This window comes from Lipomyces doorenjongii (assembly GCF_038497915.1).
Source record: "Lipomyces doorenjongii strain NRRL Y-27504 unplaced genomic scaffold V1508scaffold_1, whole genome shotgun sequence".
NCBI lineage: Eukaryota > Fungi > Ascomycota > Lipomycetes > Lipomycetales > Lipomycetaceae > Lipomyces > Lipomyces doorenjongii.
The window spans coordinates 364,981-390,004 of NW_027118068.1; the positions used below are offsets into that span (position 1 = coordinate 364,981).

The window sequence follows — 25,024 nt, forward strand, 5'->3', positions numbered from 1 at the left end:
AATTATTCTCAAATAACGTATTTGGTTAGGGCCAATTTTCTAGATCGTTCGTATGCGCGTGCCTTGGTCTAGGCAGACAAGCCGCACGAAGTACGGATTTGTTTTGGTTGCGGGTGTCCCGACTGGGAAGCTACTGTCACGTCCAGCTTGAAGCAAGGTTACATCGAGAACGCATCAACCTCAATCATTGCAGCAATATAAGAGTAATAGAATGGTACGCGTTGTGAAAGCTGAATACAATTATGGAATTACGCTCACTCTTCTTTTTTTTCTAGCCGAAATCCGCCAAAAGTAGCACGGCTACCAAGAGGAAGACACACAGTAAGTCTAGTAAGTCGGCCGCACCTGATGTAGCAGCAGTAAGAAAGTCAGCCAAGGTCGCAGCATCAGCAAAGCAGCGGACAGAATCTTCGACTGCATCCGGCAAGAGCGCAAAAAATTCAAGGACTTCTCTGAAACTGCGGCCGGTTGTTCGCAAGGTCAATCAGAGCGTGATTCAGAATGACTGGATGCAACTCTCGGACACGGCGCGGGAAGAGGTTATGAAAGTTATGCAGTCAGTCTCGCTTGCTGTTTACAACTCAGTCACTGGCGAAGAGAAGAAGAAGGAGGCGCAGGAGCTGGTGCAGTCCGTTTTAAGCAAGTATGTTAGCTTGGCTCATGTATTGTGGACGAGGCTGATCAGATGTAGGATGGAGCGGAGACTGCGTCGATTGCCAGTCCCGCCTACAACAAAAGATCGGAACTTTCAGTATGAGAAGATCCTTGAACTGAATGTACGTCGACAGCAGCCGGCAGAGAAAATTGAAAGACTGACTTTCCTTTAGGCTAGTTTAGAAGCAGATTTAGCAACTGATCTGCAACAGATCTCTGAATTAGAAGCTGAGATCGCTGCTGAGCAGAATGAATTAGAGAAAGACAGAGGATATCTGCAGACCCTGAAGCATAATGCAAAGTCGCAAGAATTGCTACGAGCCTCCCAAAAGAAGAAGGTATGCATGGTCTACGTCGACTGTGGCTGTACTAATGGTATCAGCTTAACAAATTGCTCAAGGATGTTTCGAACGTTATGCCTACAAATGATGATGCAGAAAGTATTAATCTGGTTGACGCATCGACAACAGTATGTGTTATCAAATTTTATTGTTGGGCCGTACTGAAGTTCGCAGGACCCGCAGATCACAACCGATAACGACCTCAGAAATCTCATACTTCGCCTAGGCTCCCACTTGACAAGCATTAGCAACAACATTGCAGGTTTGGAAGAGGTGCTTGTGGCAACTCGTCAGGTCGAGGGAGCATTAAATGCCGGCGACAGCATCTAAGGGTTGCCGTGACGAGTGACACGTGCCGATCGCTTTGAGCCAAGGGTTAGGGTATAGGTTCTTCCCCTCCCCCCTCGGGAACGCAGCGAGGACAAGAGGCCCTTTCCTGGACTTCCCGGCGACGGCCGTCACCACCCGCAGTTACACTCGCCCGCAGACATGACCGAGCTGGTGCACAAGGAGTCAGCAGATCCTTCATCGTCACGGCAGAATAGTCTCACTCATCTCGCGTCCCTGGACGCAATCAATTTGCATACTCTCGCAGACGCCACTGTCGCGAATCTCCCCGCAGTGCCGCTGCAGAGCAACGACGGGAAGTCAGGGCAGAACACGATTACGCAGGTTTCGCCGTCAAGTTCGTCCCCGTCAGGATCGGCCCAGAGCAGCACAAGCTCGCCGGAGCCGTTAGGGCACAATAGCGTGTCAGCAGTCGGTTATCATCAGCCAAAGGTTGACATACTCGAGAGTACAGCAGGATCCATAGCCACGACCTCTCAGCCGGCGAAGCGTCGCAAAGTCGACCACGGTATGTTATTGCAAGCGATTGCTGCCGCAAGTTTTGCGAGAAAGAATGTTGTAATAACAGTAATAATAATTGCAGCGTGCGTTTATTGCCGTAGGTCTCATATGACCTGTGATTCAGGTAAGTCCGATAGATAAGTAGATGATAATGATAAATGGTAATGACGAACTATTTAGGCCGGCCTTGCTCCCGTTGTGTCAAGCGAAATATCGGACATTTGTGCCACGACGAAAACAAAGTACAGAATCAGAGGTGGAATCCCAAAGAAAACGAAGGAGCATCATTAATGTCAAGAACAGTGAATAATTCAGACAGCAAGGTGTCGTCGATTACATATGGTATATCAAGCCAAGGTACATCAGCGCCACTTCCGATAGACAACAAGACGTCGCCGAAAGAGTGGTCAATGCTGAACAGCTCGACTAACATGCTGACGAACCTGACGCAATACCAGCCGCCGCTCTTCTTTTCTGAGCATGCGGGCAGCGAGTTCTCATCGTTAAACGACTTTTTGACAATGCTAGAGGACACGTCGATGCCACCGCCTACAACAACTTCACCGAGAGCTCTGGAGACAGCGACGGATCCGCTGATGCTGCGCGCGAGCTCAGCGACGGCGGATGCGGAGGGAGACGGCGTCGCGAACGAAGAGATCTCGAGCCCCTTACAAGGGATGATAGCGCCGGTAACGAGTGGTCAGACGACGTCGAGCATAAGCCATCTGTCTGCCACAGCTAACGGCAACCTGACGCTGACGACGCCTTCCAAACCGCCACAGGTACCGGAGACGGCGAGGGACAAGTTTTTCTTGACAGCTGCAGACCCTTCTGACGGACCCGAACACACGCCTGAAGAGCGTCTAAAGCAAGTTATCAATGCGAAACTAGAAGCTGGTCTTCTTACGCCATTTAACTATGTGAAAGGATACGCGCGGCTGCAGCGATACATGGATCGACACATGTCGCCTGCGTCCCGGCAACGAATTCTGAAGCCACTGTCGATATTCCGACCAGCATTCCGGGCAATTGCGCAGACCCTGATTGACGTCGATCTTGTGCTTGTTGAGGAAGCATTTGAGCGGATGCTACTTGACTATGACCGTGTGTTCACATCGATGGCGATACCGGCGTGTCTATGGCGGCGGACAGGAGAAATCTACCGAGGAAACAAGGAATTCGCAGCGTTAGTGGAGGTCCCGGTGGAAGAGCTACGAGACGGTAAATTGGCGATATACGAGCTGCTGAGCGAAGACTCAGCGGTGAATTACTGGGAGAAGTATGGGAATATTGCGTTTGACTCCGGGCAGAAGGCGGTGCTGACGAGCTGCACGCTTAAGTCACGGGACGGCACGCGGCGGTCGTGTTGCTTTAGTTTCACTATCCGTCGGGACCGATATAATATTCCGAGCTGCATTATTGGGAATTTCATTCCGATTCATCCCTGATGAGGAAATTTTTATATGTTTCTTGTACAGTATTTAGATGTTGTGGGTGGGTGAGGTACGATAGGGTAATTCAGTTTGTGGAATTGTTTGTATATTAGGTTTAATTTATTTTTTTTCCGACTTATTCAATAGTCCCCGATTGAATAGATGGATGTGGATGTGCGGCAGATTGGTTAATACGCTTGAAATGCGGGCTGTGGTCCCGTTGCGTCAGAGTCGCAGTGACTTCTTGTGTGAGAGTCACATGGACATTCAGCAAAAAGCTGAATTATTTGCATAAGTATTAAGTTGAAAGCGCAATTGCATGCATTTGTGAACAAAGATGCTATATCCGCAGTTCGGTGTATGGCCATATGAATCACCTTCAAGCACGTACCCTAACCCACGCCACAAAACTTGTCGTCGAGATGGTATGCTTCTCAGAAACATTCTTATCTTTCGCCTTCTCCTTTGTCCCATACACCAGCTAATGTCTGGCCCCTGCTGAAGTTGAGTTACATGCCATGCTGGTCCGCAAGAAACCCTGTCTGTGGGTCCTGCTGGTGTTTGGGGCGCTCTCGCTCGCGTGCTACTATTCTTTCCATGCTTTCGTGACTTTGACCTCCGTCAGCCTGCCTTTTCACTCGCACTTCTCACCGTCTCCGAGTACCCTCCCAACTCTCGTCGTTTTTGGAGACTCTTGGTCTGACGACGCCAGTCGACCATCGCCAGCCGACCGCGCTGCGCGTGTTGACGGCGACAAGTTCTACGCTGAGGAATCTAGAGACGGTCGCCGTCCGCGCAGGTTCGGCGCGGGATTCGGCGGCAGATGGTCCGACGGCCCAGTATGGCCAGAGTACTTTTGCGAGGCCGCCGGGTGCGCTGACTACCTCAATCTCGCCTTCGGCGGCGCGAAAGTCACAAACAAATTTGTCACCTCGCCCGTTCCAGACCTTGTCGAGCAGAGGGATCACTTCCTCGCGATAAAAGAAGCAGACTTATCTGCTATGGATAGACACAGTGCGACCGACGAACTGGCTAACAACAGGCGCACACTCTTTACCTTCTGGTTTGGCATCAATGACCTGATCCAGTACAGCTCAATGCTCCCGACTCCAGTCGACCGCAAGCGAGCTGTCGTCTCGTCCGTCGCAACACTCTTCGACGTCGCCACGGACATCGCAGGCAGATTTCCACAGTCCAATTTCTTATTCATGTCTGCGGTTGATGTCACGCTCTTACCCATCTGGCGCCAGCGGTTCATGGCCAACGATTTGCAGCTCCAAAAGTACAAAGAAGTTGTCGGGTTATCACAAGCATGGCGCCAAGAAATGACAATGCACCTCGGGAATTGGAACCACTCACTCGGATCGGTCCAGTATTGGGACGCAAACGCCTGGTACGCCCGATCCGTCTCCGGCGTAGCAAATAACGGATTCGAAAATTTCAAAGATCAGTGCTTCGATCATGATACTGGCACATTATGTCCTAAACCTAACAAGTACTTCTTCTGGTCTGTCCTCCATTCATATTTATGCTTTTGCATTATACTAACAATGCCAGGGACTACGTTCATCTCACGACCGCGGCCCACAAAGCGATCGCCACCAGATTGAGCCACATGAATCTTTGGCCCGCGATGACTCAATACTCCGAGTCCAGTTGAGCATTATGTCTGCATCACACCATCTGCCGGATACAAGCTTGCCTTTTTAAATGGCATTTGCTATGACGTGTATTTTATGAATTTTGGGTTTGGTCGAATGTTACGCTGTGGCGAGCCATGATTTAACTGGTTGACAGGGTTTGGAGTTTAGTTGTGTCTTGTAATTTGGGCTGTCATTTTTTTTGTACATTGTATGCTATTGGACTAATAATCTCCTTATTGATCCAATTATATTCCGCTAAAACTTCAATATTATGCTAAATATTGATTAACTATTGGTGTTGTAGGCGTACAAGGGAAGTTCATATCTTCGTCCTCCTGCTATTTTGGTGCCTTTCTTCGTCCGGATGTATTCGTCTGTGAGTCTCTGCAAATTGCGCACCAAAATTACTTGGTTTGCTGACCAATATAAATCAATCTTGGCCACTTCAAAAACCTTGGTATTTTACAATTAAGTATACAATAATCTCCTATGTTGCACGTATATAAACAATAATAAGCATTATATACAAATCTACTTCTGATATACACTTACAAAGATGCATGCGGCCCCGCACGACACCATCAGTCCATATTCATCACTACGCTTCCCACTCCATTCGCCATTCACCTTCACCAACGTTTCCGACCTAGGTAACCCGAACATATTCGTCAAGTCCGTCCCTCCCGCAAACCAGACGCAAAGTTCGCGCGTAATAGAATTCGACGAAGCCAGCACAATGAACCCGTTACCCACCGCGACCGACTCAATAACAAAGTCTTCGTCCTCGTCGAATTGGTCTATAATGCCTGCGACATCGTCGCCGGCGTTCGGGAGTCCGATAATCCGTGTGTCGGGAGTCCACCCCCAAATATACACATCCTTCGTATCCTGCGACAAGCACGCAGTCACAAACCCATTCGTCGCGACATCTCGCATAGATATTCCTTCCAATGCAGGCACGACCCGTGGTCGCACAACCGACCCACGTGGTTGCAACAGTTCGCCGTGGAGGCTGGCACCCCAGGTATATACGTGTCCTCCCGAATCCAGGGCAACGAAGTGCGCTTCGCCCGCCCTCATACACGTGAACTGCAAATGCTGATGATATCCGAATTGTTTTCGACTGCCCACCCTCCATTCCTTCTTCTGAGTCTCAGAGTACGCATAGAAATCGGGTAATGACGAAAAAGTTGTTATAGCAGTCCCGTAATTGTGCAGAACCGCGACGTGCTCGGTACCTGTTATCGTGACGCGTTGGACTGTGTTATCGAACGCGGAAGATAATTCTTTGTCAACGTACAGGATGTACGTCGTCGTGGCTTCGGGCTTAAATTGCCAGATTTGGCCGTATGAGTCGACGATACCTATGAGATCAGCCCATCCAAAGCCGGTCACGACATTCGCGCCATTCGACAGCTGAAGGAGTTTGGTAGTTTCTGTTTCATATGCGCTGAAGCCACGTAGTTCTACGCGTCCATCGATTCGAACTATCTACATTAGTTAATGTATACTGTAAATTGCTTGAACAAATTGGAGGGAAGGGATGTTAACGTACGCAATGTCTCGCTCCATCCGACCCACAACACTTCTGCCTCAAATTCTCCCTGCGCAATACACCGTGGTCGAATCAGTACCTCACCCGTATCCATCTCATTCGCATTTTCGTCTTCATTGTCAATCTCATCCTGTATTATTTTCCTTCTTTTCCTTCCCTCTGTCTCCGCGCTCTCGCCAGAGCAATCCCTATTGTTGATCGCTGTGTGTGCATGCTTCGATGCGCCTGAGAGTTGGGAGAATATATTAAGTCCTATGGCATACACCCATGCTTTTGGCATCTATCTTGTTATCTTGCCCTATGTTTTGTCGACCAGATAGTCGTGTGCTGTGTCTGAATATCATAGAGCAATCATAGCGAGAGAAACAATGGTGAGAACCCGGCGCAATACGGCAAGGCCGGGTAAACAAACAGAAACCTGGGGTACTCAGCGAGGCAGCGCCGGGGTGACCGTCTGCCGAACCGCCGACCGGTAGGATTTTTGAGGTGAACTCACAACTTGGAAGTAAATGCGAAGGGTCAACAGACGATTTCATGAATCTGTTCGAAGGAAACTGATGCAGGAGCAGAATATCATTATAACGCGAATATTTTACCGCAAATTTTACCCTGGCTTATGATGAGCATACAAATCCGCGTATTCTCTTCGTCGGGAAGCTTCTTCTCACTACGCCACGGAAAATATAATGGTCCTACACTAGCGCATGTACGTCTGTGACATACCTTATGTGCTCCAGTTGATAGATATGACTGACGGGATAGTTTATGCAAGCTTCTGCGGCGCGTCAGTTGTGGCGGAAAACGCTTCGCACGATAAATGGTAATCGAGCGATTATTGCCATATATTGGCCACTCGAGATTAGGCTAACAAGTACATTGTTGTATAGCCTTAGGTGAATCTGAATTGAAAAAAGACATGCGGATGTGGGCGCGCGAGGAATTCGAGCGACATAAAAACGAGAGAGACCTAGTAAGTTATGATTGTCTTGCGTTGGAGAGCATCATCCATTAATGATTCCATGAAGGAACAGATAAAGTTCTTTATTGCCGCGGGGAAGAAACAGCTCGAGGTGATGACCGAGACATTAAAACGGTCGCGATTGTCATGACCATGTATCAGATAAAAGATTAAAGAAGGACGGGGTGCTTGACCAAATCGATTTTATTATATTGTAAGTACAGTGGTATACGCCAAGGGAACGCCAACAATGCAAATCCATCGAAATGAGTCATTTACTGAACCGAAATTTCAACCCCTCGTCGCTATCGCTATCGCTAGGATCCGATACAGCGTCGAATACCATGTCATTGTCCATATCACGGGTTACTCTACTTCGAAGTTTACTCGCTCCACCAAGACGGGCCAATATCGTATCGTCACCATCACTCTTGACCAGATCGTCACCATCATCATCACTGCAAGCAAGATTCCGCAAGACTTGACGCGCTAATGTTCTGCTGCCGCTTCCAGAGGACGCTGTCACCGACGACTCGTCTTCGACATCGATGTCTGGCCGCGCACTCATGCTGAACCGCAGCGAATCCTCTGTCGCATCCGTGTTGCGGTTACGTAAAATATTACGCGCCGTCTGCGGTTTAGATGTCGTCACTGGCGACGCATCGCGAGGTGCAGACCAATATTCTACCCCATTAGCCAACGAACAAAATTGAAACCTTTCGTAAACCAAAAGAGAGAACAGACATACCGTCTCCAATGCCGAAATTTTCCGGTTGGTACTCGACAAAGCTTACATAGATCTTCCCACTGTCAGCCCTCTGGACCGAGTTCTCTTCATTCGCTCGCGCACCGTGAACAGATTTTCGGAATTTTTTGTAATTAGGTCGTCCATTCCAACGCACCTGCCATCGCGTACTCACGGTTGGGGACTGTGGTAATTCGAATGATATGGACGAGCTAGTTGGAGGTCGCGAGCGCATTAACTTCGCAGAACTAATTTCCTCGACAGCGTAGGATTCTTGTGTTTCAAACTGCTGGTCCGCATCGATGACGGCATTATCCACGACAGTTGGATCACCGCCGTGGTCGTGCTCTTCCATTATGCTCGACTCCATCTCTACCTCTGGCTCTCCTGCCGCATCGGCACATTCCTCCTCAGAATCGGGAACCAGAGGCGACTTATACGACATCCCTGTAGGTTCAGGCGATGTGACAGCTTGAGTCCCTCGTAGCCGCGACATATGGCCCGTGTCTGCGGGCATACTCTGCTCGTCGTCTTCATAGATCATGCGTTTTGGTCGTCGCTGTTGCGGAGGGAGATCAAAAGCCACTTGACCATGCTTCCTCTTTCGTGTCGACGGACTCGTATCTTCAGTAATACTCGTTATTGCACTATCTCCCTCCCCACAAATACCGCTCTTTGCAGCACTCCTGTTACTCGTAAGTGACGGGGGTCCGCGAAGCTGGGACGACCCTGGTGGCGGAGCAAACATCGTCGCTAACAAATCCTCATCGTCATCGCTGCGCGGCTGCGACCTAGCCTATCCATTTTCGTGAGCCTCACCTTCATCAAATGTTACCATTCTGCTGGGTATGCGTACCTGTTTCAAGGCAGCGATGCGCTCCTTCAAACCTGTCGATCCCGGTTTCTTTGGCGACTCGGTCTGTATTCGTGCGCGACGCAGGTCTACTTGTGTTAGCAGGTTACAAATATACACAGACGAATGTATTATGTTTACCATGTCCCGCAACATAGTGATGCCCAAGTTGACTCGACGCTAATCTTCTGATTAGATACATTATATAAACACCGTCGCACAAGTAACATACGCGGTTGTGAATCTGGGATGACTTCTGATGAATTACAATAGTAGATGTCCTCCATGTACCGAGTGACGCGAGTAAAGTGACCAGATAATTCGTTTTTGATCGGGGAGGATTTAGGATGGGGATCACCTGCAGATATGGATGGTTTATGCTGCGTTGGATTACGGGTTCGCGAATATGCTGGCCCAGAACTCCAGGTCAGCATTGAGGTGTGGATACCCTAGTTATGGCTGAGACCCTGACCCGCTTTAGGGCAATTTTGAAGTTGTCATTTGCTTTTGGGATAGTTAAATAAAAAGTTCGGCACTTCAACTGACATTAATATTACATGCTACTAACATTACAAACTTATTATTTAATGCACTACAAAAATACGTATGAGTGTATCCACCGTGGTCAATATTCCTCAACAATAGCTCCGGGCTTTCACCACATCCTCAATTAGCTACTAATCTGTTCGCCGATGAAACGACCTTGAATCCCTCCGTTACCGCTTTCTGAATCTCCTCATTCTTATGAGGCAACAGCGACAATGCGTACGTAACGTCGCTCCACTGTTTTTCGCTTTCACACCGCGGCAATCTTGCGGCCAATTTCTCAGCAAGCTGTTTTGCATGTTTTTCCTATGGCAATGTTAGCATTTCGTTTCCTAGAAGTATTCATACAAGTAGCGGACTTTTTCAATAAAGGAGGACAAGAATTTCAATATTCTTCTGAAACCATCTTCTTCCAGACCCTGGTCGGCTGATAGCGTGCTGAAGATATCCGTATATCCATTATATATGGCGTTATCCTTACGAGAAAGCTCCGTGAAGAACATCTTGGCAAGGTCAGCAATGCTCTTGTCGCTGTCTTCGAGGCATTTCGCCATTTCACCAAGCTGTCCCTTGACCTTGACTTGTCCTGCTAAAATAAGGAAGGTAAGAGTCATCAAGCATGTTCGCTGGACGATAGAATCAGCATCGTGTAGTCTGCGGTAAAGGAAGTCGGTGTTCTCGTCGATGATGTGGTTGAAGCAGACGGCTATGTCGCCAAGTGCAATTACTATGTTACTTCTTGTAACTGGATCTCTCGATTTCTCAAGGATGGTGAGAAGAAGAGGCAGATTTTGTTCACAGTATGATGCTACATTCCTAATTAACAAAATTACCAGTATATCATATATGAATCTACTTACAAGATACACACATTAGCTTGGCAAGGCACAGCGTCGCGGAAATCTGGAGCTGAGGATCCTTGAGCTAGTCAGAATAATTCAATCGGTGCAATAACAGATCTTTACATTGTACTTCAGGTTGTCAGAGCAGATCTCTGAAACCAATTTTCCGAATCGAGGCAGTAGCGCCATCTCATCGTACAACAGTTCTCGTTCTCTGATATGGGTAATCGCCTCAGTGAAATCGTCTTCAGAGGTACCAGTAATAAGATCCATTTCGTCCTTTGGGCGCTTTTCGGCTTTTTCTATTCCACTCTTAGCACTGCATATCGTAACAGCTAATATTCTTACCTTTCTCCGCCGCTGCCTTGCGTCGCTTGAATTCATTTTCGTACGCTTCCATATGAACAATTTGTTTAACTACACGAGTTAGCATAAATCAACAATTCAAATCAAATTTTCCTGTATACTGGCAATATGGCCGATCAAGAATATAAGCTGCGACAATGCACAAGTTGTCGACATGGGCTTAGTGAAAGTAGTGTCAGGTTCAGTAAACACCACTCTCGTCATGTGTCGAATCACCTCGGCACACAGCAGATCGGGTCGCTTGGCTAAGCTGTAGATAGCGTTAATAGCCTGCTCAGCAAGTGCATACCTGCGACGGTTAGTAACAGGGTCATCAGTGTAGCTGGGAAGAATATAGCTTACCATTCACGATTCTCGGAGTACATATCGATAACACTAACAAGACGTTCCAGAATAGGGTGATGGTTAGCAAGCTTCTGAGCTAATCAAGGGCGTTAGCGGGTCTTTCACAATTTTTACTACTTCTGTCTTACAAGCTGACATTATTCGCTGAAGAGCAACGCATGTGTATCGGGCAAGCACGAAGTCATGCTTTCCATGAACACCGAGGCCAACTTGGAACAATGTATCCAGCTCCCTGACAACAATTCCACTGTCAAAAACAGCTAGCATTCCGAGAATAATGATGGCACCGCGCCGTTGGATCTTTGAGATATCACGCTGCTGGACTCCGTAAACTTGCCATAGCTTCTGGATAACCAGGTCGGGCATTTGTTTGTTCTTCATCATAACGTAGAGCAATCGCTCAAGAGAAGTTAGTTCTGCCGCTGTGGCACCGTACGTCAGACTGATCAGATTCCGAGCAATGTATGTACAAGTATCTCCTTCTGAAAACTGCTCAGGTGCTGTGAAAAACAGTGATTTGTAACACTCAACCAGGTGAATCTGGACACCTTTGCCTTCATCGCTATTGGCCTTTGTCCATATCAAATGCAGCATCTTCCGGATACCCATCTATATCAAAGGTTAACTATGGATCATTCATGAAGAAAGTCAACGGTTACCTTAGCAGTCTCAAGCTTATACGCGTCAGCAATGACAAAAAAGTCCATTGCTTCAATGACCTCAGTCTTATTCTTTGCAGATAGCAGCGAGCATATTATTTCACTGGCTGCGTGCAAACTGTTTATAAATGTCAATGCCTCAGTATAGTACTGCTTGGTCAGTCTCAGTCTGTTAATCGCCTCAGCATTAGCATACTGTTCTGCAGTTGCTGCTACTTTATCAGTAGTGTCTGCTTCCTCGTCGTCTGTTGGACTGTCCAAGAGATCCTCGTCAATTTTTGACAAATCACCTGGAGTGTGCTCCTCCTTCGCTCTTGGCTCAAGCAGCGGCAAGAGTGATTTTAATTCAGCATTCACATTATCTAAACGGTCTTTCCATTCTTTCAATGGCAATTGACCACCATGCAACAGACTGAAGGGATGCGTAGAAATGAGACGAGACAAGAGCTTAATGGCATGCCTACGGACGTTATTGGACTTGTCCTCCAAACTCTGTATAACGAGATCAGTAATTTGCTGGCGTCTCTGCGTGAACTTTGTCTCAAGACTGTTTGTTTAGCTTAACGGCTATACCGGATAAATTGTTGTCGAGACTTACTCGCAAAGCTTGAAGAGCACTTGTATAGCTTTCGATCTGCAATATGGATTGACGTCCAATATTCGTTCCTCGAGCACATCAAAAAATGAATTTATCTGCGTCTTGTGTGTTTCCATTGTCTCTTCCTGTCGCGAAAGATCTAAGATAAGATTACCGCAGATTTCGATAATAGCACAGCGCAGGGTATAAGACTATCATGTGTCAAAGAGGAACTTTACGTTGGGTACAATATTCCTCACCTCGCTATCAAGATGCTTCGCAAGTAGTGTCATCTTTTGCATGACCAAACGTGGGGCAAGCTCGGAAAATCTGACTAAGAATGCCGAGACAGGCTTTGGTCCTTTAGAATCGTTGCTATTGAACTCCTTATTGCTGAGCTCTCGTAGAATCTCATCGGCAAGTTGAGGGTAGTCATATTGCTCGTACAAAATCCGCAAAAACTCGGCAATAGTGTCTGAGAGGTGATCATAGTACGTCAAATTCTGAAGCAGTGAAGTTTGAGCGCCTAGGGATGTTAGAGTGATTTAAAACCGGAAAGAGCACTTACCGAAACCATGACCGTTGTTTTTGATAGCTATACATAGAACTTTGAAAATATGCATTTTCAGCGTTACATTCTTCACGTTCTGTTCGTTTTCCAAAATTAAATAAGCTGATCGAGTATACAGGCTAATAAATAGGTCCCGCTCAGAAGTAGTAATGAACAACTTAGATAATTTCAACCTCTGGACTTTGCACATTACCTCTAACGCGCTCTGCAGATGTTCAAATGCCGCCTTGGTGTCGAAATCCCCTTCACTAGTTGGCTTGTTCTTCGATCGAGGCTTTGTAGCGCCCTGGCTGGCTTGAGCATTGCTAGTCTCAACTGCCGCAACAGTCCATTGGGTCAAGAAGCTATACATCTCAAGTAACTGTCGTTGCTGACCAAATAGCTCATGTTCATCGCCCTCAATTAGCTGTTGCGCGGTCTCCGCTTGAGTTGAAAGGCCTGAAATGATAAGGTCCGCCAGCTTCGCCTTGCACTTCGACGATAAGTTTGGGAAGTTGCTATTGAAACCGTCAGTAAATTCACAATCGAATTAATAAATAATCACTAACAGTAGCATAGACTCTAATGTCTCAAAATTATTACTGTGAGCGAGAGCGGCAGAGTCAACTGCGACGGCATCAATCACGGCATCCAAAGCATCATCAGGATCTTTAACGTAGTCCGCCGACGCGAGTGAGCTAGGATCCGAGAGATATGCAGTCAAATACTCTGATAGACTGAACCCATTCATCTCCATCATCGCCAATTACAAGCTGTGTGGCAACGTGTGATTGTGTCGGTGCTGAATCCAAGATGTGGTGAAGTTCGCCGCGGTCGATGGTGTCGCGTCAACTTGTTTGTTTGGCTCCTAAGCGTCGTTGCCTGAGCAACATATCAACATACCACAGAGTGCTAGGTTTGAATCTAACTTTTAATAGCATTAACGTCACCAAATAGTCGCGCGATCATCGTACTGCACAACACATTTAGCAACTCTAGTCAGCGGTAATTGTACAAAAGCGGTTCTGGTGCATTTAATGGAACAAATATGGGCGCATATGAGACACGGTCTACATTGGCGGGGAAACGCGTCGATGATGACCACGATGAGAGGGAAGAGTGGGATGTAGCATACGAAAAGCCATCGCAAGAGAAATTCAAGAAAGTAGGCAGGAATGATACGACTCCTGAGGTGTTCATAGAAGGCTTCGATGAAGAGCTCGTCAGTGACGATCAACCTCATAATGAAGGCCAGAAACCGCCAGACGACGAAGCTGAGGAAGACAGTGAGTGCAATGGCAACGTTCATGGCACGGTACATATGGGCGAAATCGACGCGGATGGCGAGCAGGCAGGCGATGTAGAAGATGAGGAAGAAGATTATGATGAGGACGAGGACGGTGATGAATCCGAAGGAACTGGCGACCAGGACGCTGACAGTGAAGCGGACGAGGATGATGAGGACGAGGACGAGGACGAGATGGATCCCCAACTAGTAGAAGAGCTTGATTTGTTTGCACGCTCTTTCAAAGATGTTGCAAACAGATTTCGACTTATTTCAAAAATTGGCGAAGGTGGGCCATAGTCTGAGGCGATGTACTTCAATGAGTTAATGTTTTCATAGGCACGTTCAGTTCAGTTTATAGGGCGGAGGATATGGAATACGACGCCTTTGACAATTCTTGGGACCTAGATCGGAGTCCGGAAGGCAAAAGACGACTGTCAATGGGAGACACGCCGTCACCCATCGCAAAGAGGCAAAAGAAGGTGGGTGTGGGCGGTCGCAAGAAGTATGTCGCGATTAAGCGAATATACGTAACCAGCAGTCCGCAGCGCATTTTAAATGAACTCGTACTGTTACATACTCTCTCAAGGTGTGATTCGATTGCGCCACTTATTACGGCATTTAGGTCGCAAGACCAAGTAGTCGCGATCCTACCTTATTACAAACATGCTGACTATCGAGTACGTACAATTGTCGAACTCAATATTGGTGACGTTGGGCTAATTGCCTGCTAGGCGTTTTATCGTCAATTACCACTAACGGAGTTCAAATACTACATGAAGTCTCTGGTCACAGCGCTCGAGCATGTTCATCTCCACGGTATACTTCACAGAGATGTTAAGCCAACGTATTGCTCTCGATTGTTGTTCTTTAATTCGCGAAGATCATTGTGCTAACGCGCTAGCCTAGCAATTTCTTGTACGATCCGGACAAGCGACGTGGTGTATTAGTCGATTTTGGACTAGCTGAGGTAAGATTGCCAATGGAGCTTCGCAGTGTATAATAGCTGATGTTTCAGCGTGAATCGGTCGATCCGTCTTATTGCACATGCAGAGGGTATGGGGAGAACAACCACATTAGACATATTACAGAGCGACAGCCGATTGGTGGCTATCTCAAAAACGATCCAAGGTACTCTCTAGATCATGTTGCTTCTTGGTGCGCATCCTAATGTAATCGTAGACCAGGAAGACGAGCAAACAGGGCGGGAACAAGAGGCTTTAGGGCACCCGAAGTTCTGCTCAAATGCCTAAATCAGACAACGAAGATTGATATGTGGTCTGCTGGAGTAATTCTTCTGTCGTTCATGTCCAAGCGATTCCCGTTCTTCAATTCTGCCGACGATATCGACGCCATGATCGAAATTGCCAGTATTTTTGGGAAGCCCAAGATATCTGCTTGTGCAAGACTCCACGGTATGATAGTGCAATGTCTCGCGATGATCTAATGTCTAATGAGTTATGTAAAGGCTCCATTTTTGATACCAATATCCCAACCGTTCCAGATCGTGGATTCAAGCTGGAGGATATCGTTGACTGGGCTGTCACTGGTACGGACATTGATGAGACAGAGGCTAGCACGCGATCTCTTGTCATCGAAGACCCTGAAAAAGATTTAGCCTTTGAATTTTTGACGAAATGTCTAGAGGTTGATTTCCGAAAGCGCATTTCAGCCCAGGACGCGTTGCGGCATCAGTTCTTGGCTGGAATTTAGAAGGTCAACTCCTAGAATTTGCTTGCGTATTGTATATTATCGGACGTTTGGAATAGTGAGCAGTAGCAGCAGTTTTCACATCACTTGCATACCTGACATTTTAGCTATGGCCACAGTCTCTATAAAATGAGTAGGAAAGATCATAACGCACACATAATGTAACATTATTTATTTACTTTTAGGCATTGACCAACCTTTTGAAATCCTAAATACTACAAGATACAAAAGACAACAAAGACTTATCAAACATGTATAAAGATATTTATGCAACAAGCTCAACCGCACCACCGACAGCCTTGATCTTCTCCTCAGCAAGCTTAGAAACGTATCGTGCCTTAACAATGACCGGAGTGGAAGGTAGGCGTCCCTTTCCAAGAACTTTTCCGTAACCCATCGCTAACGTGTCGATGACTGGAGCGACCTCGTCGCTAGACACAGCCAAGTACTTCTCCCGGGCCTCGGCAGGGATTAGGGCCCACAACTTATCGACATTGATAGTCGGCTTCCAGAACTATATCATCATTAGCGTCCAAAAATTCACTCCCACCAAACGTTTTGAACATACGTGGTTCTTCTGCTTGTGGAAGTATCTCATACCAACTTTACCAAAGTAACCGGGATGATACTTGTCGAGATTGGTACGGTGATGGTGTGCACCACCAGCAAGACCACGACCACCTATAATAAACTGAATCAGAACTCAACCCTCATAACACATCACATCCCCACGAATGAGTTCATCTTCCCAACCCACAACTCTAACCATCCTACAATTCCATGCTGGGATCAAACAATAAAATCTTAGTTACCAGGATGCTTGCGGTGCTTGCCGATACGACCATGACCAGCTAAACTTATGTTAGCTCTTGCGTTCGTTCTATAAGACCGAGAGAGTTAAATGTACGGATGCAATATCCAATAACCGATTATGTCCATATTTCATCTTGTCATGGACATTGCTAGCCGTAACAACATCAACAATTTTCATTAAACATACCAGAGACATGTCCTCTAAGTTTCCGGGTTTTAGTTGTTCTGGTCGGCATCGCGAATCGTTGCTGCTGAATGTCTCTGGATCGTGGCTTTGGTAACAGGCAGTCGAGGCCAAGTTAGTGACGAACACGTACTTTCGCTGTGTTGTGGTTCCCAGCCAAGGCACTAAGCAGATTGCGATCAGTTTACCCTGCCTAAGATGTTAAAAAAGCAGTCACTCATCAAACGTTAGGGTCGCGTACTTAGGGTTTATTATCCGTAATTTCCAGTGACAACTTTTTTAAAAATAAGGCAGAATACAACTTTGGCCTGGTCAGGTGATATAATGACGTAACGAGTCGGCGAAGCGCTGAGCGCGTTACGCGCCTAAGATAAACAGACTGGTTCCTTAAAGAGGCAATTCATCAAATACGTAAATTGCCTCCACAGCCGAGGAGCTCTCGGATCAATTTTCAATCTGGAGTTGTTGAACTACTGAATCACGACAAGTGAAAGGTCCAGATTGTCCACAGTTCGCAACCAGAATATCATAACGATGTCACAATTGCAAAGTTCCAAATGGGCAGCCGTCCTCACCCTTGCATGGATGTGCTGCTCCGACCCAGTGCGGCTGCAGTCCTACATCCCTAATGCTTCTTCTCTCCGCGATTCCACTTTCACCATCTACTCCGCCGGAATAATCTCCAGTTTTGTCTGCTACACTACTGACCACGGGTAGTGGACTAGCTACTTCTCATATGTATGACCGCGCACGCCGCTCGACCATCTCTCCCATGCAGGCTCGAATCGTTTCCATTGATTTGACTCGCAACACCCACGAATAGAGATACGTTAGTATTGCAGGTTCCGAAGTCGCCTAGCCCAATCGCCATAAGCGGAAGTGGGCAGATTCCTAGGCAGATAAGATAGTTGCCATGGGGAGGTTAGATGCTATATTTCGATTCACGATTGCAAACGGAATTTTAGTACACCTTGGAACAGGCATGAATGAGGATCAATTGGGGAGGATATGGTCATGAAATTGCACATGATTCATTTGATGCCTAGAGTATCACCACTACTTAGTAGCCGAGCATATTATATTATGGCAAATGGGTTATATAATGTACTGTCTCCAATGCAGTTCTTAATGCCATCCATCTAATCGACACGAACATATGCGAATAAATACAAATCATGCGATCGTACAAATATTCCAAGCGACCTCGTCTAGTCTACGACAAGCAAGACTCTAACTTCAGCAAGTGTTCGCGGGAACACTGTCCTTGGAAATTCGATCGATTCGACAATAGCTTTCTCCACCTGAGCGAAATCATCGACAAATTTCTTAGCAGCTTCCTGAATGATGCTATTGCCCAGCCTAGGTGATGCAAGACGTTGCAAGAATGTCTGAGCGTCCATCAGGGCCGACGGCAGGAAGTCGTCCAGTGCAATCGAGAGCTGTGTTATGTTGCTCTCCTGGAATTGCTCCAATGACTTTAACGGAACATCGAATGCCTTCTCCTTCAGTGCCGCTAATGTCGGCTTGAGTTTAGAATCTGTCAAGTACATATTGTGCAGAATGGCTATTAACGATAACGAGTGAGACCGGATCTGCTGTTCAAATTCAGACAATTTCCCTTTGGTGAAAGAATACAAATGTAATACAGACTTGTCTATATGTTAGCAAGGCAACTGCCAAATATGGATAGTTTGCGCCCACCTTTGCCGAATCAAAGCAATTTATGAGGAATATGTCCTTCTCCGCCACGCTCAATGAACTTGACTCCGACATCGAGATACAGCAAGTTAAGTAGGGCACCAATGCGTCCTCGATAATCTTGTCAAATTCTTGGTCTCTGTTCTCTGGGGCGACGGCAAACGAAGTATCGAAGGACGTCATCAAGGTTTTCATTTCTATTAGCGACTGTTGCAAAAATTGCGGCGGTTGGAGGTCTAAGGTAACATTCGGAAGCTCTGCTTGAATGAGCTGTATTTTCTCGCGCAATGACCGATGGAATTGATTCATTGAGGAGCTCTCCAGTCTATAGCCGGTAAGACGGTGACTTCTCGTAAATGAAATAATCAGAAATAGGCGCTACATACACTTTTAGGACGTTTAAGAGCTGCGAGTTCTCGCTTAAGTACTTCGAAAATATTGATCTATAAAACTCAAAGAGATTGAATATCCTGTATGCGAGAGTGGAGTCGACGTTGCCTGACAATGACTGGTCAATTCGTGCCTAATGACTATAGTCAGAATTGTGGCTAATATGTGGACTGCAAGTAACTCTACCTTCAATGGCTTGCATATTGACTGCATGTTCTTGTCTGTCAATTCTCCTATCGTCTGCTTTAAATCGAACTGCTCAGCCCAAGGTTCACTGGCAATACCGTCCTCCAGACCATGGGCTAAGTTACTATCTTCAGCAATGAACATAAGTTCAAGCACTTCCTTCTCGTTGACAGTCTCTGAATGAGTCCACGCAAGCATGTCACCAATATAGCGAAATGGATCGTACGCAACAAGTTCGATAGGTTTTGGTCCCTCCGTCAACGCTTCTAAAAACTCTCGTAAAATAATCTTCTGTCGTAGTTCTGAGAGGCCGTCTAGACAATTCTGCAACATTGTTGGTCTTCCTGCTAGTAGTCCCAATGCTCGCCGTATATTTTGCCGAATTTTAAGATCATCGACAGAAAGGTGTCTGATTTCACGTTGAATCCAATAGTACAGCTTGTCGAATGCTGCGTCGATGTGCTTTGACATTTGATCCATAATCTCGACGCTATTAAATTCGTGAGAATAGTTTTGCAAATACAACCGACTGAACACACCCAATTACAGGATTCTCGCTGGCGAGCAAGACCTCACAATCCGAATAGATCCGTTGACCTCTTTTGACGACATCAAAGAATCTATTGTCAATTGGTTCTGCAGACGATGTCAAGACTTCAATTTCGGCATCCGCCATAAAAAAATGCGCCTTCACTGCGTCAAGAAGTGACTGCTTGATTTGGATCTCATCCTTCTGCTGTGATAACCATTCTTCCTCTGCAAATAACTCTTTCGTCTGCTCCCTTACGGCAGATACGCCGTTACTCAAATCGTCCACGACTGAGTTCATGTTTGCAATGGTCAGCCCGATTGTCTCTAATTGCTATACATCATTTAATGGCAATTGGCTAATGTTATGAAGTACTCTCTGAGCTTACCATTGCGATCTTTGAGAATTGCTCAAGCACCTGTCCGTTTGCTTCAATGACTTCCGCTTCGACGTTCGCCCGAAATTGTCTCCGCATCTCAGGCGTGTTCTCCTGAATCCGCTCGCCCAATAACAGCAATGCATCTCGAATACTAGAGTCAGAATAAGAAGATGACAATATTTCTGAGAGCTTGAGGGACAGCAGGTTCGATCGGGACCCTCCCGACACTGATAAGGGTGTGGGTGACTTGGCTGTTGCGTCAGCTCCGGGAATGTATGGATCCTCCGTGCCCGTGAAGGACGTCATGGAGGGCAGTTGATGCCACTGATCAAAGTGGTATATTGAAAAGTAGCTCTAGTTGACGGATGACTACCAGATGTTCACGACGCAACGTTTCTAACGAAGCAATCTGAAAGTTGCGCCAAATGCATTCCTGAGCCGCGCGATCATGTCCCAACCCCCGTTCCAACTCACTCAATCGTGGGCTATCACGTAATGAACCTGGCCTGACTACACTTATATTATTTACTATTCAGAACACTGCACCACATTAATGCGCCTTCAGAATTAGCTGGCTACGTTGGTGATCGTGCCGACGATATCACTGTTTATATTCTAGTGTCGCTGGGATTTTCGTTCTAGCCGCCTATGGCGAACGAATTCTTGACCCGGTTCTTCGGGCAAGGCTCGATATACCAGACGCTCCAGCATGAGGATGAAAACTTTTACCAAGAGCCCGATATCGAAGCACACTTTGGTGAATTAACCGGCCTTGGAAGCAGTGACGCGGAGGCCGCCCTTCGGTATTCCTCAGGCGACTCGTCTGCTGGCGTAACATCAGCATTCGGTGGTTCCTCTCATGATCTTCCTCGAGGTGACAATGATATATCAGAAAACAGGTTTGCCACGGGGTATGATGACCTGGGTTACGCGAATAAAACAAAGGCTCCCGATGTGGAAGTGTCCAATGAAGGTGGAGATGATGACGAAGTTCCCGCATCGCTGATGTACGAAATACCCCATCCACAGTCCAAGTACAGAAGAGGAGGAGAAAATTGGCATCCGTCACCCGCAGAGTTGTCCTTTCGCTTCTCGAAGAACTCGTGGTTCGGACCACCCGGCACATCCTATCCGTTGCCTCCGGCTCCCATTGATCTTCCAGCTCCTCCAGCGAATATCAAAGCCCCACAAGGAATCAATCTCGAATCGTCCTACATGCCAGGCTATCCTGCTGGACAGAACTCTGGGACATTGCATTTAAATCTTCCTCCGCCTCCATCTCGAATCGGAGATTCTGTGATGAATAGGAGAAATCAGCAACAGCATGAAGACGAGACGACTCATCAGGCTCGATTTGGACTTAACGATCCTCGTGAACGAGCATTATGGAAGTGGGCTAATGTGGAGAACCTTGACAACTTCCTGCAGGAGGTTTATGATTACTATCTGGGTAATGGCATCTATAGCATCACGTTGTCCAGAATTATCAACTTGGCTACACTAGCATTCGTAGTGGGATTTTCAGTGTACCTCAGCTCTTGCATAGATTATTCGTTGATTCGGAGCAGCACGAAACTGTCGCAGATCCAGATTCCCGAGTGCATGTCTCAGTAAGTGCATTGCATATTTACGGGTAGTCGGGTGACTAATGATTTCCTAGCCTCGGCGGCTTCAAGACTTTTTGCCTGTGGGTTCTAAGTCTTGTGTGGTTTCTTAAACTGGCACAATACATCATTGATATAAGAAGACTAACAGATCTTCGCAATTTTTACCAGTATCTACTTTATATCACGGACAATGAGCTGCAAACTATCTCATGGCAACAGGTCGCTCGAAGGTTGATGGCATTACGCGACGATAACCCGATCACATCGAATGCCATAGCGCGACAGTATCTTGGCTACCAATCGAAGCAGAGGATGGGAGAGCACGATATTGCGAATAGAATCATGAGAAAAGAGAACTATTTTATTGCTATGATAAACAAGGATATTCTTGATCTCACGATTCCATTTCCCCTACTTCGTAATGCGCAGTGGCTCACGCGAAGCTTGGAATTGAATCTGAGTGTCTGCGTCATGGACTTTGTGTTCAACGAGCAAGGCCAAGTTCGATCCACCTTTCTCAAAGATACACATAGGAAAGCTCTGGCTGAGGGCCTTCGTCGTCGGTTCATATTTGCTGGCGTAATTAATATCATTTTCGCACCTTTCATCGTGGTGTATCTTATTCTCCTCTATTTTTTCCGATACTTTGATGTAAGTGTTTAGCTATTCCGATCCTACTGTACTTCTCACTGACGGTTATTTAGGAATATCATAAAAATCCGAGTACAATAGGATCGAGGCAATACAGCAGGCTTGCTGAATGGAAATTTCGCGAATACAATGAGCTGTATCATTTGTTCCGTCGTCGATTGAACCTGAGCTATTACCCGGCATCTAGATATGTTGACCAATTTCCGAAAGAAAAGACGACTCAAGTATTTAGATTCATAGCGTTTGTGGCAGGATCATTTGCGGCTATTCTGGGCATAGCTTCAGTGATCGACCCGGACTTGTTTTTGGGATTCGAGATTACCCAGGATAGAACAGTATTGTTCTATATCGGCATTTTTGGTACAATTTTGGCCGTGGCTCGTGGTTTAATTCAAGAAGAGACACTAGTGTTTGACCCTGAGGCTAATTTGCGATACGTTGCGGAATTTACTCATTATTTGCCCCCCGACTGGAATGGGAGACTGCATACAGACGAGGTCAAGAACGAGTTTTCGCAGTATTATGCATTGAAAATTGTGCTCTTAATTCAAGAAACTGCCAGTATTATTTTGACGCCGTTTGTGTTGTGGTTCTCGCTTACCAATTCTTGCGAGAAGATTGTTGATTTCTTTCGAGAGTGTTCGCTTTATGTCGATGGCATTGGATACGTTTGCTGCTTTGCTGTGTTTGACTTCAGCAAGAAGCCGCGATTGCAGAATCCACGTCATCATATGTAGAGGTAATTCTAGGGATATACTTGTTCGCTTTCGTTTGTGATTATTTGATACTGGCTTGGTGTTGGTTGGGCGCATTGACGAACTGGTGTTTTAGGTGTCGGTCTCGATTACAGTATTAACGCGACATATTTGTTAATTAAATATAATACATGGTCAAGGTCATCTTGGCAAGCGTTTGCTGTATACCTTACACAATGATTCTGGCAATATTCCATAGTAGGGTCGCTGGGCCCGCAAACATAAAAAATTAATGATCCTACGCGAAAGCGGTTGTAACGTTCATGGCACTATAATACAATTAATATCAATGAGCGATGGTGCCTGTAAATTGATATTTCGCTTCGCAACCCAAGCAGCAATTCTGTCTCGAGAAATCGTCATCGTTGGGTTGCCCTCAACATCTGTCGCGTGCAAATTTTGCATGGCATTCATGCTCTGCAATGAGTCTATGACATCATCCTGCCGTATACCAGTAGCATATGATATGTCGTTTATTGAAACCCTCCTCTCGTGCTCAATATGTGGAAGTATCTTCGCAATCGTCGTACACCAATAGAGCAAATAACTCTTCCGTCCGTGGTCAGACAACGGCTTTTCTGGAGATCCAAGCTTTCCTTCCAATATCGATAATTGATACGAGAACTCAATTAGGATTTGACCCAGTCCCTGTCCCTGGAACGGTGGGAATATTAAGATACACGCCAGATTGTTCTCGTCCCATGACAGCTTCTCTTTGGAAAAAAACCCAACTGCTTGTTCCTTTTTAGACGAGACATGATGAATCAAGATATAGAACTTGAACCGATCTACGGCAAAACAAACTGATTTGGTGTCGACGAACAGCGCCGCGAATAGACTGAGGCATTGACAATAAAGCTTTCCCACGAATAATTAGCGAGTAGTTTAGCATTTTCGGATAAGGGTAAACATGCCTTATCCTTTCCTCCATCAACTTCCCGTATCGAAAATTGATTGTATTGATAAATAAGTTTTCCTGGAGTAGAGAACGAGCTACTGCATGCGATCTACATAAGTATTGTCAGGACAAGAAATCCGCAAAACAAAGGATATCGCTTTACCAAATGCTGGCCCATCTCAGACCCCTTGGAGGTGTACTTGAAACATCTGCTGCACACATATAGTCTCTCTAAGAGATTCCTTGCATACTTCTTCCGTTCCTCATCCGAAAAATACGATGAACAACCATACCATGCATCGAATTCGAATTCTTCGCCGAAGACTACTGTCTTGACATTGCGAGGATCAGCGACCGATGTATTCGAGCTGGAAGAGTCGTTTTTGGAAGATACAGAATCTCCCATTACTCCTACCTTCCAATCTGCATCTCCGCAATATGTGTCGGAACTTGGTGAACAAACCAAACCTTTTATGAAGCGTCGTTTTGTGGTTACGTGTTGGGGCCATTATTGCACTACTAACCTGACCCTAACCCAACCCTTCGCAGCATTTTATCGATACCGTAAGTACCAAACAGGAATTGCTAATTCATTATTGTATGACAGTCATTACTCACATTATAGGCGAAACTATAGATCGGCAAATTTGAAACTTTTGTTTCCTCATTGACGTGGACAATAATAGCTAAAGGCAATTTAATAATAGTCCAGACGCTGGACCGTTACGAAACTGGCCAATACCAGCGGCAGCATATCATTGTGCCAAAACTCAATATAACAAAAATGAGATTGATAGTTGATTACGCATTATTTACTAAAATAAATAAATGTTGCTCAATACTTAGGATAATGGTTATAAGATGCGTAGTTAGCTGAAATAAGATTTGATATACCTAAACCTTGGATACGACGATGCTGATGGTCCCTAACTTAGCTCCAGAATCCGAAATAATATGTATGCAACTGTGAAGATGTTACTGGCTGGAAGCAACGCCGCTCCGCTGTTTTACATATTTGGACGA

The 25,024-nt window shown here is 46.2% G+C and overlaps 11 protein-coding genes across 11 annotated transcripts; 5 read left to right on the forward strand and 6 right to left on the reverse strand.

The window, feature by feature from the left end:
* Positions 1-211: 211 nt before the first annotated feature.
* V1508DRAFT_443275 (CENP-Q, a CENPA-CAD centromere complex subunit-domain-containing protein) lies at positions 212-1,405 on the forward strand (the record flags this gene model as incomplete). The annotated part of the gene is made up of 6 exons (XM_066942382.1): positions 212-214; positions 276-643; positions 692-776; positions 828-992; positions 1,037-1,123; positions 1,170-1,405. The coding sequence occupies 6 exons, from the start codon at positions 212-214 to the stop codon at positions 1,323-1,325; spliced, it is 864 nt and encodes a 287-aa protein (XP_066799047.1). The 3' UTR covers positions 1,326-1,405.
* A 79-nt stretch (positions 1,406-1,484) lies between these two features.
* Positions 1,485-3,292, forward strand: V1508DRAFT_401419 (uncharacterized protein; the record flags this gene model as incomplete). The annotated part of the gene is made up of 3 exons (XM_066938418.1): positions 1,485-1,851; positions 1,927-1,968; positions 2,025-3,292. The coding sequence occupies 3 exons, from the start codon at positions 1,485-1,487 to the stop codon at positions 3,290-3,292; spliced, it is 1,677 nt and encodes a 558-aa protein (XP_066799048.1).
* Positions 3,293-3,734: 442 nt separating this feature from the next.
* Positions 3,735-5,283, forward strand: V1508DRAFT_407727 (uncharacterized protein). The gene is made up of 2 exons (XM_066938905.1): positions 3,735-4,784; positions 4,835-5,283. Exons 1-2 carry the CDS (start codon positions 3,796-3,798, stop codon positions 4,935-4,937), a joined length of 1,092 nt encoding a protein of 363 aa, XP_066799049.1. The 5' UTR covers positions 3,735-3,795; the 3' UTR covers positions 4,938-5,283.
* Positions 5,169-6,828, reverse strand: V1508DRAFT_452946 (uncharacterized protein). The gene is made up of 2 exons (XM_066942529.1): positions 6,476-6,828; positions 5,169-6,407 (listed from the first exon to the last, which is right to left on the reverse strand). The coding sequence occupies exons 1-2, from the start codon at positions 6,753-6,755 to the stop codon at positions 5,452-5,454; spliced, it is 1,236 nt and encodes a 411-aa protein (XP_066799050.1). The 5' UTR covers positions 6,756-6,828; the 3' UTR covers positions 5,169-5,451.
* An 876-nt stretch (positions 6,829-7,704) lies between these two features.
* V1508DRAFT_347000 (uncharacterized protein) lies at positions 7,705-8,926 on the reverse strand (the record flags this gene model as incomplete). Its single annotated transcript, XM_066936678.1, has 2 exons — positions 7,705-8,117; positions 8,182-8,926. 2 exons carry the CDS (start codon positions 8,924-8,926, stop codon positions 7,705-7,707), a joined length of 1,158 nt encoding a protein of 385 aa, XP_066799051.1.
* A 629-nt stretch (positions 8,927-9,555) lies between these two features.
* Positions 9,556-13,764, reverse strand: V1508DRAFT_452948 (armadillo-type protein). The gene is made up of 13 exons (XM_066942530.1): positions 13,486-13,764; positions 12,935-13,434; positions 12,627-12,892; positions 12,388-12,578; positions 11,790-12,336; positions 11,259-11,739; positions 11,128-11,206; positions 10,887-11,074; positions 10,768-10,836; positions 10,543-10,721; positions 10,438-10,495; positions 9,937-10,385; positions 9,556-9,883 (listed from the first exon to the last, which is right to left on the reverse strand). The coding sequence occupies exons 1-13, from the start codon at positions 13,674-13,676 to the stop codon at positions 9,698-9,700; spliced, it is 3,384 nt and encodes a 1,127-aa protein (XP_066799052.1). The 5' UTR covers positions 13,677-13,764; the 3' UTR covers positions 9,556-9,697.
* Positions 13,765-14,237: 473 nt separating this feature from the next.
* Positions 14,238-15,914, forward strand: V1508DRAFT_401425 (kinase-like domain-containing protein; the record flags this gene model as incomplete). The annotated part of the gene is made up of 7 exons (XM_066938419.1): positions 14,238-14,490; positions 14,541-14,881; positions 14,936-15,048; positions 15,111-15,171; positions 15,220-15,332; positions 15,384-15,616; positions 15,670-15,914. 7 exons carry the CDS (start codon positions 14,238-14,240, stop codon positions 15,912-15,914), a joined length of 1,359 nt encoding a protein of 452 aa, XP_066799053.1.
* A 127-nt stretch (positions 15,915-16,041) lies between these two features.
* V1508DRAFT_407751 (60S ribosomal protein uL15) lies at positions 16,042-17,027 on the reverse strand. Its single transcript, XM_066938906.1, has 4 exons — positions 16,912-17,027; positions 16,724-16,762; positions 16,480-16,592; positions 16,042-16,425 (listed from the first exon to the last, which is right to left on the reverse strand). Exons 1-4 carry the CDS (start codon positions 16,958-16,960, stop codon positions 16,177-16,179), a joined length of 450 nt encoding a protein of 149 aa, XP_066799054.1. The 5' UTR covers positions 16,961-17,027; the 3' UTR covers positions 16,042-16,176.
* Positions 17,028-17,964: 937 nt separating this feature from the next.
* Positions 17,965-20,481, reverse strand: V1508DRAFT_407755 (oligomeric Golgi complex subunit 6; the record flags this gene model as incomplete). Its single annotated transcript, XM_066938907.1, has 6 exons — positions 20,100-20,481; positions 19,722-20,044; positions 19,183-19,672; positions 18,993-19,129; positions 18,610-18,931; positions 17,965-18,557 (listed from the first exon to the last, which is right to left on the reverse strand). Coding segments are annotated over exons 1-6 (2,005 nt in total), but the record flags the coding sequence as incomplete, so codon positions are not given.
* A 71-nt stretch (positions 20,482-20,552) lies between these two features.
* Positions 20,553-23,275, forward strand: V1508DRAFT_362969 (autophagy protein Apg9-domain-containing protein). The gene is made up of 3 exons (XM_066937252.1): positions 20,553-21,700; positions 21,751-22,348; positions 22,402-23,275. Exons 1-3 carry the CDS (start codon positions 20,739-20,741, stop codon positions 23,083-23,085), a joined length of 2,244 nt encoding a protein of 747 aa, XP_066799056.1. The 5' UTR covers positions 20,553-20,738; the 3' UTR covers positions 23,086-23,275.
* V1508DRAFT_7706 (acyl-CoA N-acyltransferase) lies at positions 23,225-24,893 on the reverse strand. Its single transcript, XM_066943048.1, has 3 exons — positions 24,165-24,893; positions 24,018-24,110; positions 23,225-23,961 (listed from the first exon to the last, which is right to left on the reverse strand). The coding sequence occupies exons 1-3, from the start codon at positions 24,405-24,407 to the stop codon at positions 23,365-23,367; spliced, it is 933 nt and encodes a 310-aa protein (XP_066799057.1). The 5' UTR covers positions 24,408-24,893; the 3' UTR covers positions 23,225-23,364.
* Between the last annotated feature and the right edge of the window lie 131 nt (positions 24,894-25,024).